Genomic DNA, 10,652 nt, shown 5'->3' with positions numbered 1-10,652 from the left:
TGATACAGCGCTTGGCATTGCAACGCGAAAGCACTAGAAGGTGTTCCGGACATCTCTTGTGATGCAGCCTCGGTAGCACCAGCAAGTTGTGGAGGCGAAGCGTTGTGCCACATACAGCCTTGACAGACCTTCCGACCGGCCTCGTTCTCTGCTGTCGTGTCATGAGTTGCATGAACCCGAACGCGAGCTGAAATCGAAGGCTGGATTGACAGGGTATGTTTGGTGTGTGTGAGTGTACGTAAAGAAAACTACCATGAGAGCATGTGCGCGCGACAGGTGTGGAGTGGTAAAGCGCCTCGTCTGAGGATCAACTTCTATGAATTTGATCCTGTTGAGCAGGTCGGGAGTCTAGACCTATCAAATAAGTCAGTATTGTATTACGGAACACAGGATATGGCACACGGGTTTTCGCAGTGTGCGTGGGGCGACTTCTGCTCTTCCAGGCACACGACTCGCTTCACGTAATCTTGCATCGCCCGCACTCGACTGTGTACTCATCAATTGCGATGGAGACCGATCGTGCGAAGCTGCCGAAGATGGCATGTTCAATGCGCTTGATCATCCGAGTTGGCCTCGCTAGACGAACACTGTCTCACGAACACCAGCATTCAGAATTGAGGACATACTATCGAACCCCTCAAGCCTTCCGCCCCGCCAAAATCCCATCAGCCTCCCTCCATCCACTCAGCAAAGCCCCATGAACCATAGCAAAATGATCCCGACTAGTATGTTCGCCGGCAAACCTAAGCACCCCACCCTCACCATTCCAAACAGGATCCTGAAAAGCAACACGATGCTGAGTCTCGGAAAGACCCGTGATCATATGACTGTAACTCCCAAACGAGAATTCATCGGCAGCCCAACGAGTCACATGAATGACATCTGGTGTCGGCGGGGCGCGTCCCAGCCATGAAGTCAAAGCGCGGTGCACGATGCCTCCCGCTTGTGCGTCGGACATGGCTTCCACCTCGACTGCGTTTGCGCAGGAGACGAAGGCGGAGAGGGCGGGGGTGTTGGTGAGGTTGTGTAGGTTGACTACATACAGATCGCGAAGTCCTGGGGTTGCAGTTCCGTCTTCGTGGAGTTCAATGCCTGCGAGTTCGTCGGTGAAGCCCAGTAACGAATCTGGTGTCGCATTTGGCTCTGCAGCGAACGGTGTGGAGACGAGTCCTTTTCTGAAAATTTTCGTGTAGGGCTCTTCGTTCCACCAGGGATGATCATATACGAGCAAAATTTTGTCCAAGGTGCCGAAGCCAAGGCTTTTGATCGCAGTCTGCTTGTCGGAAGGCAGATCTGGTTTGAAGAAAGATTTGGGTGCCGTGGCTTTGAGATGATTTTGTAAGACGCCGAGGGGAAGGGTGCATACGACGTCGTTAGCGGTATATGCACCATTGTTGGTGATGACTTTGATTGGACTGTGCTGCCAGTCAATGAGTAGAACTTGCGTGTCTAGCTGAATCAAGCCAGCTTCGACGAGAGGCTTGGCGATTTCATCGATGACAGCGATGTAGCCATCCTGGAGAAAGACTTGATCACCATCGAAGTCTTCAACGCTAAATTCTAGCAGACTCATACCTGGATTATCGACAGGATTTTCAGCGGATTGAGCAGCCAGGGGTGCGGCCTCGATTGACTCGATGAACTGTGGCATGGCATTCATAGCGAGATGATATTCTTGCGGCAGTTTTTTGAATGCCTCCTTGAACTCCACATTTTGTGCTACAGCATGGAGCATTGTCGTTCGAGCTGCTTCGTGCTCGGGAACTTTGGCTGCGGTTTCATGTAGTGAGTCAATCATTGGCCAGACGGCGTTCATCATGATCTCGGCCACTTTCGAAGGGATGACTAGGTCGTTATGCAAGCGGACATTTCCCGTGTCGAGATGCTGCGTTGGCTCTATTTCCACCCCATCACCATGTTGGATAGCGCTGGACGTCGTCTGTGCTGGTCGAAATGTGACCTGGCCTCCCAGCTGTCTGTACCTTTTGTGAGGCAGGATGTGCATTAGCGGATTGGGCTTGTCTTTGGTGCCAATGCCATGAATCCAATTCGCACCGGTATCAAGGCGATGGCCGTTGACGTAGACGGCATTGATTCGACCACCTATCCTATTGCGTGCCTCCAGCACCTTCAGACGATGCTCGCCTCTGAAGTAGGCATTCTCGTGAAGTCTCGCAGCACAAGCCAAGCCGGACATGCCAGCGCCAAGGACCAGAACATCGTAATGGCGGCGATTGTGTCCGACTGGAGAAGCCATTCTGACCAGACTGTGCCGCATGTATAGTGTATAATGTTCGATGGCAAGAAGAATAGGATAGGATAGGAAGGTCAATCAAGTATTGATTACAGCTCGTTCAATTCCGTCGCTGCCGGCAACGAGCGCGAACTCTAAATTGGCTCCGCCGATTTTGCTTCCGCACGACGCGTCGGAGCCTCGTGCTCTCGATTCCAGAATAGGCGACGCCGACATGGGAGAACGAAGCATGTTGTCGGTGCTTATTCATCGGTATGCCTGACAGCCGCACTGTTTCCGTTGATTCTGGGCCTCGGGATTGTGCTTGGTGTGCGGGCGAAGAAGAGAAGGATATCGATGCGGCTAGCGACTGCCTGACGATGCGGAACGAGGGAGAGACTATTGCCATGCCATGCTTTGCACCACAGAACAAAGCAACAATCATCGATATTCTCGACCCCCTCCGCTGCGCCCCTTGAAGGCCCGACTTCCCCCCAGCAGCACGCATCCAGTCCACGCTTAACCGCAATGGTGCAGAAGCATGTGCTCGATGCCGAAGACTTTTCCAAGTGGCGATTCCTGGACTGCCACGATGCTGGCCGACGACTGCTTGTCTTTGACCCCAATCAGCAGACTTCTCGTGCTCTTCTCCGCGCCATACACCAATTCTGGACACTGGACCCCACCGTCAACATCACCTGGCATTTCTCGACCGAAGCATGCAATCGACCCACATATGGCCGCACTAGACACGACCTCACCGACAACCAAACACTGAATAGAATCCCGTCCGCACGACGACCCTTATCGGATCTTACAGAAGCGTCATGGGCCCCGCAACACGTCGGAAGGCTGAATATCATCCTCCACTTCGATCCGCCTTCTCCGAAGTCTACCTCCGCACCAGCGAGTGGCAAGCGAATGGTAAACAGTCCCTACGCAGAGATCGAATTCGCGGGCTTCGAAGCCGCTGAAATCCTGCCCTATTCGGCGACAGCTCTGCAGAGACTTGCCAAGATCAGGGCTGACAAAGCCAAACGGAACGTCAAGGCTGAGCTTAAGCAGACTCCTGATTCGATGGAAGATGTTGCAATGACCGACGCAGAGACGAGCGAAAGCCAGAAAAGTCATGACGGCGCGAAGACAGAACAACCAAGTGAAATGCCCAGCTTATCCATCCCCAACAACTCACGCCCCATCATCCCTCCACAACCCCAGAAGCGTTCAAGAATTGCCAAGGCTGCGCCCCAACATGGCATGCAGGACAGAAGTCTCTCCAGATGGCCTGCGTACACCGCGCTCGCAGGTCCGCGGCCGATGGAGATGAACGGCATGCCAGCCTTGAGGCAGTTTCAGAGCACGACCATGAACACATCAAGTCCTGTTCAGCAACGATATGACAACTCACTTGGCACATTTGGACCAACCACAAATCCTCACTTCAACCAAGGCCCAATGCACTTTCCGAACTGGATGGGCCCACCAGCGAATACATTTCTGCACAATATCAACGCCTCAGGAAGAAGCGACCAGAACGCCCTCAATCCGACACCGTTCATAAGCGCTCCAACATCCTCAAACCCGCGGGGTGGAATCGCAGATGCAATACGCAGACGATCGAAAGCATCACTCGGTTTTGGTGCTCGAGCGATGCAGTCTCCACGATCGACGCAAGATAGCACGGGCGGTTTTGGCCTGGGCACCAATACACACAAGCCGTACGACCTTCCAATCCGTGGTACTGATACTGATATGACTGACAACCACTCAGACCTTGATCGACGAATGTCCAACCCTTCTCGCCGCCACGCGAATCCCATTCTACTTACAAACGCAGGCACTGTTTTGAGGGAAGTCAGTGATGCTGACTATGAGAGAGTGTGTCATTGAGGACTCCGAGCCGGAGTTGTAAGTCGAAAAAGCATCAAAAGATGGAAGAAGGCCCCTCCAACGTGTGTGAGGGACATCATGAGCCTGACAAGTCTCGACAGCAATAAACGTCCAAAGCGACGTGCGTATCGCAGCGAGTAGCTACCCGACCCCCAAATCGAAGCTGGGATCACTTTGGGCTGAATGCCTCTCAGACCCACCAGATAGTAGATGATATGAAGAGCCAGACCAAACCAGACCAGCTTCTTTTCGTCAATACAATACATTTCTATGGTGTATCTGTCACCAACCGTCTTCAAAAAAAAAATTTGACCCCAAGAGGCATCCTCAAAGTCCAAAACGACAAACTCGTTACCAGCGATGGTCAACCCATCATCTTTCGCGGCGCCGGTTTCGGCAGATAGATAAAGATGGAAAACGTACGGAGTAACATCCATCCCCTCCAAAAAACATACAGAACATATCCTCACATAGTTCATTACCGGCTTCCCAGCCCAAGAATCCTAATACCGTTACTCGATGCAAAAAAAAAACAAAAACTCTAGGCCCCGAAAACAAAAAAAAGTACCTTCTTCTTTCTTCTTTCTTCACAAAATTTTCTGTCACCGCCGCAGGAACGCAGAATTTTTTCCTCTCCTAATAAATAATCCCTAGGTTCGGACAGTGTAGTCTACAATCAATCTAATTAATCTAGATCCCCCCTAAATTAAATTAGATTACTAGGACCGCTAGATTAGATTAAATTAGATTGCTTTAATAGGGGCTAGATTAGATTAGATTAAATTGCTAAATTAGTAAGAATAATCTGAATTAAATTGAATTGAATTGCTAAGCCTACCTAATTTAGCCCTTTAGCCCCTAGATTAAATTAGATCGCTTTAAAAAGGGCTAGATTAAATTAGATTGCTTTAAAAAGGGGCTAGATTAAATTGAATTAGTAGATTGCTTAGTTAGTGGGAATAAGCCAGATTAGATCAGATTAAATTACTAAGCTAATCCGGATTACAATCCCGGATTAATTATAGACTATACTATAGTAATAGTAATAGGAGAAGATTTTATAAAGCGGTATCGAGGTAGCGGGGATATTAAAGAATTTGCTAAAACGAGCCTCGCGACGAGCGATATTCTCGAATTCGGAATAGTAGAGTTTTACGAAGAGTATAGTAGATAGGGGGAGTATATATTATAGTTAGATAGGAATACGTTTTCGAGGGGTTAGTTAGTAGGAGGGAATGTTTAGGTATTATAATTATGCGAGTATAGGGGAGAGGGTAAGGAAGATCGGAGGGGGAACGATTTGGAATGGGGAGTGGGGGCCTGTTTATGCGGATGAGATTAATGCAGATTGTGAGAGTGGTGAATCAGATTTAGATAGCTAGGTGCTTGAGTGATGAATTCGCGGAACAGTTCGGGAATATGTCGTTTAAGGAGCTGGAGGAGTGAGCTAAGAGCTTTTCATTCGAGAATTGTGTGCAGAGGGATGGATTGTGCAAGGCGTTGAGGGCGAATGCCGATGCTGTGGTGGGAGAAGGAGGAGGAAGCAAGTTCAAGTTCGATGAAAGGCACACGAAAGACATGGAGCTGGACCAATAGTTCTAAGCTATGCATGTCTGCTGGATTACTCTACTTACTATGCTGTTCACACGATTCATGCCTTAGATATATTTCCAAACAAAAAAAGCTCTTGGGTATGGGTATCTCCATATCATCATGAACGCCATCGCTGAAAACCATCGCTCAGAAAAAAAAAAGGCCCGTCGTAGTGTAATGCTTAACTCACACGCCTGTCTTCTTCGTTCTTCACTCACCATCAACCAGTCTAACCTCATCATTCAAACTCGCCTGCCGTTCAATCTCAACCTGAAGCGCAAGAACCCAATGATCCCTCTCCGCGCGGCTCCGAGCCTTGAACACAACCGTCCTCCCGGTAGCACCAAGTTGACTGACGCGAGTAAGTTTCGTCCGCACCTTCTTACCGCTGACGGAGTTCTCTTGCGTTTTAATATCGTCGACGGTCGAAGCACTTTTGAACCAAGAATTGCTCTTAGCATGCCAGATGACGAACGTCGTCATGGCATCCTCGTCCGTACTGGTCCAACCGTCTTCCAGATATATCCTCGGCAGTGCGTGGTGCCCCGGGGTGTTGGAGTCAAAGGTTTGGTTTTGGTATAAGAGGTCATTTTCCGTGAGGAGGCCGGAGTACAGGTAACAGCCTTGGAGGGAAATGGCTGCGATTCGCTCGTGGTGGATGTGGCTGACTCGTTTGCCAGTGCGCTTGCGAAGGGTGTCTTGGAAGATGAGGAGGCGCCCATGCGACAAGATGACATGGCAGCGTTCGAAAGTCGTGTGTTTGCGTGGCTTGCGGAAGAGTGTGCCTGATAAATGTATGGTCCGGCATTCGGAGATGCCACACAAGTTATACAGAGTTGGTGATGCGAAAGACTTGCCGACTTCCCACTTGTAGGCAAACTGACCGACGACAGCTTCGGCACGCTCATCAATGCCCAATTCTCGCAAATTCTGCTCGCGAGTGAGCTTGTAGAGATCCATATCTGCTTTGCACCGCGAAGCCCAGTAGCTCGTCAATTGTCCAAGCCGCGTTCGCCACTCGTTCCGAGTCTTCTTGTTGAATGCCTGAAGACGGATGACCAATCCATTCTTCATGACCAGCTCCAAGACTCGGTCGGAATCGACTTCCGTGGTCTGTCCATCGTCCTGAAGGCTGTTGTCGTGGAAATCCACATCTTCACCATCGTCGATGTTCTCATCGGCTGGGTATGCTCCCGCGTGGAAGTTTCGCACGGCCTGCACGTCGCACAAGTCGATAAAGCCATCGCAAGAGGACACCATGTTGACATTCCGTTCTGCCTCAGCAGCCGCTGCTTTGTCCCAGTCCTCTTGCTCTTTCACAGATCTGATGTCCTCAGTGTCAAGCCAGGCAATGTGGTCTCCCTCGAGAGGGTATGGCTCGACGTCGTACGCCAGTGGCACATGTACAGAAATGTCCTTGGCGGACGGAACATTGCTGTGACTATCGCGGCTCGGCATCTTCGGTGGTGGCGGTGGGGTCGCTTTCGCAGGTCGTAGGAAGACTAGATACTGGTTGTATGTGCTGAAGTAAAGTCGCTTGAACATCATTCGGCCAAGCTTTTGCTCTTTGCCTTTCCGAGAAGTCAGGCGGATGAGGAAGCCTTCCACTGGAGCTGGTTCTTGCAATGCATCGCCATGGACCGGCTTGGTTGTCATGGGATAGTGATCCTTGGGTCGCAGCTCAAGGTCGTGCGTGCGCTCCATGGCGATGGTGCCGTACATTCGCTGCTCGACCTGACCATAGATCCATTCCAGACGATCGTAGCGCTTCCATGCAAGGCCAACGCGGCCCTTCTGAGCCCAAGCTTGCAGCACGTCTGCCCACTCTGGTGACTGCTTGAGCATTTCCATGCATCTTGACACAATCGCGCCGGCAGCACCTTTCTCGTCGTTGATCGCCTTGATGAGCGCTTCGTCATCGCCTTCCGCGGCCTGTGCCAGGGTTTGAGAGGCCTCGAGCGATCGGAAAGGGTCGTCGAGGCGTAAGCTGACACTGAGATCCGGTATGTTGACTTGCAAGGTCTTAGCTCGCCCATGTCCAAGCACGCCGCGCAGAAATGTATACCATTCTACGGCCGACGCGGTAGAAGGCGCCCGCAAGTAGTATATGGTTGTTCGCCTATTACCCGTCGTCCACACACAGAGCGTCTTGTCCAGGGCAGAGAAGAGATTGACATGTGTCCGGCTGTTGCTCAAGAGTAGCTCCATTTTCGGCGCCTTCTTGACTTTCTCGCCTTCAGAGACCTGGATGACTCTCGTCTGATAGAATTGAAGTACAGCCTCCGCATCATCCTCGGCGTGCTTGCGGCAGACCACCATGAACTCCCGCCATTTGTCGACCGCCTTCGTCTCAATGCCTTGGCTGAGCTTCTCGTCATAGTCTCTAGGTGACTGCGGAGTGATGTCTGCCCGGATGAGCATCTTGTCGACCTTCATCATCTCGCCATCTTTCGTCTTGCTGCTGCGGAAAGTCCCTCTCGCGGCCAATCGCGACGCTCTTGCACGAAGCTGAAGTCTGCCTGCCGCGGTGAATCGCAGCTTTGGCCCAGGCAGTTTGCTAGCAGCTCTGTCAACACGCGATGTGCCTGCTCTGCTCTGCAGTATCGAATCGATCGTTGGCTCGGTCGAGGGCGGGACATCGTCGCCCGATGGCTGTGGCTGTACCGCTGGGCCATCGTCGGTCACAGAACTCACTCGCTGACCCGGCTGGCCTCTGAGTAGGCTTGTCGTGCTTGTGGGCCCTTCACTTCCAGATGCGATGACATCGCCATCTGTCGTGCCTGTGCCAACGTGCGCCGGGAAGGATACGACTGGGCGCGTCGATGCATTGAAAGTCGCCTGTCGACTTCCACGATAGCCCACGTATGATCGATACCATTCTTTTCTGTGGCTTCTGAGCCATCCTTCGGGGATGGGTCCTATGAAGACTCGGCGCGTCGTCTGGTGTAGATGTTCCGGGGTAGCATGTTCAAGCCGGCGTGCTGTGTGAGAGTCCGGTGGCAGGGAGGTGTTGGGATTCATCGCATCGTTACTTCGTCTGTCCACTCCCTCACTTCTGCCGCCCATTCGCCGCTTGGACGTTCACATGCAAATGCAGAGACATGGCAGGAAAAGAAAGACGCTTCGTGAACATCAACTCCCCATCGTGCGGAAGCTTCGATGATCGTGCCGTGGCTGAGCAACCACCCACGTGAGAAGCACTTGCCCTCATTTCAATAGACAATCGCCTCTGCTTTGATTGGCTTCGTTGAAATCTTCATTCACTCACTCGGCTACCTACGTCATATTCTCTCTTCTATTCAGATGTCAAGCCTCCTCAAAATAGTTCAGAAGAGTCGTATTGTCCTCAGCATCTCTTCTCCATGTCTCGTTCACATTCCTTTCATTAAAATCGAGATGCGCGCCTCAACTTAATATCACATCCCCTATTCTACAGCCGATCATCCTCCGGCCTTCCGTCCCACCCGGCCGATTATCGATATTGCTGCTTTCTTTCCGGTCTCATGGCGGCGGTATGATCTGATTTGCGCTGCGTTATTGATATTCTGTACGGTTACGAGGCTGGCACATTTGCGTTTGCGGTCTGATTTGATGGCCGTTCTTTCATGATGTTCTCGATGCGCGCCGGGAGGGCGTTGTATCAACAGGCTCGCTATTTCTCAGCGAGCAGTCGCCACGATGCCGACTTTACACATGCTGTTATTGGAGCTGGAGTTGTTGGCCTGGCCGTAGCAAGGAAATTGCAGCAGCAAGATGGCGCTCAGGTCGTATTGATCGAAAAGCACGACATGGTTGGAAGCGAAACCAGCAGTCGAAATTCTGAGGTAAAAATGCTGCATCGAACGAAGGCGTTGAAATTGCATTGACATCCTGTAGGTAATACATGCGGGCATATACTACGGACACGATACATTGAAGACGAAGTTATGCATACAGGGCAAAGAAATGATGTATGATCTGTGCAGAAAACATGATATACCACACATGAATTGTGGCAAATGGATCGTTGCTCAGACCGATGCACAGATGGAGTCGATCAAGAAAGTGCACGACTTTGCAAAATGGATTGGAGTACCAACTCGCTACGTCCCAAAAGAGGAAGCAAAGCAACGCGAACCTGACGTTCGAGCCGAAGCAGGCGTCCTTGAAAGTCCAACCACAGGCATTGTAGATTCGCACGGCTTCATGCAGTGGCTTCAAGGAGACTTCGAGAACGAAGGCGGCACTTTAGCGCTGGTCAGTCCGGTCACGAAAATTGAGAAGCCCTCAAGCAGCAGTTCAGACTGGAGGATTTGGACAGGACCAGATGCCTCCCAGCCTGTTCCATCCGATCCTACGCCTCAAACCCCAGAGCGAAGTCCCGCCGACGAAGAAGACACCTTCATCACAGCAGAGACAGTCATCAACAGCGCTGGCCTCTATGCTTGCGCAATCAACAACATGATACTTCCTCCAGATCGACATCGAACACCCTACTATGCCAAAGGCTCATATTTCAGCTACTCAAAATCCTCGCCAAAACCATCAACCTTAGTCTACCCTGCGCCGACACCAGGACTAGGAGGTCTCGGAACGCATCTGACTTTGGACATGGCCGGACAAATACGCTTCGGTCCAGATGTGGAATGGGTCGACTCACCTACTGATCTCGCACCCACTCCGAATGCAAAGCGTTTTGAGAAAGCACTAGAGGAGATCCAGTCCTTCCTGCCCGGCATCGATCCTGAAGCTGTGAGTCTTGGTTACGCTGGGATAAGACCAAAGCTAGCTAAGCTTGGCGCTGTCGCCAGTGGTGAAAAAGGCTTCCAGGACTTTTATATCAAGAAGGAACACGACATCGACGGGACTTTTGTCAATCTGCTTGGCATCGAAAGTCCGGGTTTGACGAGTAGCTTGGCTATCGCTGAGGAGGTTTACCGCATTTTGTATAGATGAA

The 10,652-nt window shown here is 51.3% G+C and overlaps 7 protein-coding genes across 7 annotated transcripts; 3 read left to right on the top strand and 4 right to left on the bottom strand.

Annotated features, from left to right (window-relative positions):
- Positions 1-637: 637 nt before the first annotated feature.
- MYCFIDRAFT_194913 (uncharacterized protein) lies at positions 638-2,257 on the bottom strand (the record flags this gene model as incomplete). Its single annotated transcript, XM_007925899.1, has 1 exon — positions 638-2,257. One exon carries the CDS (start codon positions 2,255-2,257, stop codon positions 638-640), a length of 1,620 nt encoding a protein of 539 aa, XP_007924090.1.
- A 251-nt stretch (positions 2,258-2,508) lies between these two features.
- MYCFIDRAFT_172692 (uncharacterized protein) lies at positions 2,509-4,123 on the top strand (the record flags this gene model as incomplete). The annotated part of the gene is made up of 2 exons (XM_007925898.1): positions 2,509-2,561; positions 2,626-4,123. 2 exons carry the CDS (start codon positions 2,509-2,511, stop codon positions 4,121-4,123), a joined length of 1,551 nt encoding a protein of 516 aa, XP_007924089.1.
- A 34-nt stretch (positions 4,124-4,157) lies between these two features.
- Positions 4,158-4,602, bottom strand: MYCFIDRAFT_172691 (uncharacterized protein; the record flags this gene model as incomplete). Its single annotated transcript, XM_007925897.1, has 3 exons — positions 4,158-4,178; positions 4,213-4,563; positions 4,594-4,602. The coding sequence occupies 3 exons, from the start codon at positions 4,600-4,602 to the stop codon at positions 4,158-4,160; spliced, it is 381 nt and encodes a 126-aa protein (XP_007924088.1).
- An 826-nt stretch (positions 4,603-5,428) lies between these two features.
- Positions 5,429-5,719, top strand: MYCFIDRAFT_172690 (uncharacterized protein; the record flags this gene model as incomplete). Its single annotated transcript, XM_007925896.1, has 3 exons — positions 5,429-5,479; positions 5,534-5,565; positions 5,605-5,719. The coding sequence occupies 3 exons, from the start codon at positions 5,429-5,431 to the stop codon at positions 5,717-5,719; spliced, it is 198 nt and encodes a 65-aa protein (XP_007924087.1).
- Positions 5,720-5,723: 4 nt separating this feature from the next.
- Positions 5,724-8,285, bottom strand: MYCFIDRAFT_151996 (uncharacterized protein). The gene has a single exon (XM_007925895.1). The coding sequence runs from the start codon at positions 8,153-8,155 to the stop codon at positions 5,927-5,929; it is 2,229 nt and encodes a 742-aa protein (XP_007924086.1). The 5' UTR covers positions 8,156-8,285; the 3' UTR covers positions 5,724-5,926.
- Positions 8,286-9,022: 737 nt separating this feature from the next.
- On the bottom strand, positions 9,023-9,286 carry MYCFIDRAFT_172688 (uncharacterized protein; the record flags this gene model as incomplete). The annotated part of the gene is made up of 4 exons (XM_007925894.1): positions 9,023-9,095; positions 9,127-9,146; positions 9,181-9,245; positions 9,274-9,286. The coding sequence occupies 4 exons, from the start codon at positions 9,284-9,286 to the stop codon at positions 9,023-9,025; spliced, it is 171 nt and encodes a 56-aa protein (XP_007924085.1).
- Positions 9,287-9,321: 35 nt separating this feature from the next.
- Positions 9,322-10,651, top strand: MYCFIDRAFT_29489 (uncharacterized protein; the record flags this gene model as incomplete). Its single annotated transcript, XM_007924147.1, has 2 exons — positions 9,322-9,540; positions 9,593-10,651. 2 exons carry the CDS (start codon positions 9,322-9,324, stop codon positions 10,649-10,651), a joined length of 1,278 nt encoding a protein of 425 aa, XP_007922338.1.
- Position 10,652: the final 1 nt, after the last annotated feature.

Source organism: Pseudocercospora fijiensis (assembly GCF_000340215.1).
Source record: "Pseudocercospora fijiensis CIRAD86 unplaced genomic scaffold MYCFIscaffold_2, whole genome shotgun sequence".
In the NCBI taxonomy this organism is placed as follows: Eukaryota; Fungi; Ascomycota; class Dothideomycetes; order Mycosphaerellales; family Mycosphaerellaceae; genus Pseudocercospora; species Pseudocercospora fijiensis.
The sequence above is the reverse complement of the archived record's forward strand: the minus strand, read 5'-3'. Positions and strand labels throughout refer to the sequence as shown.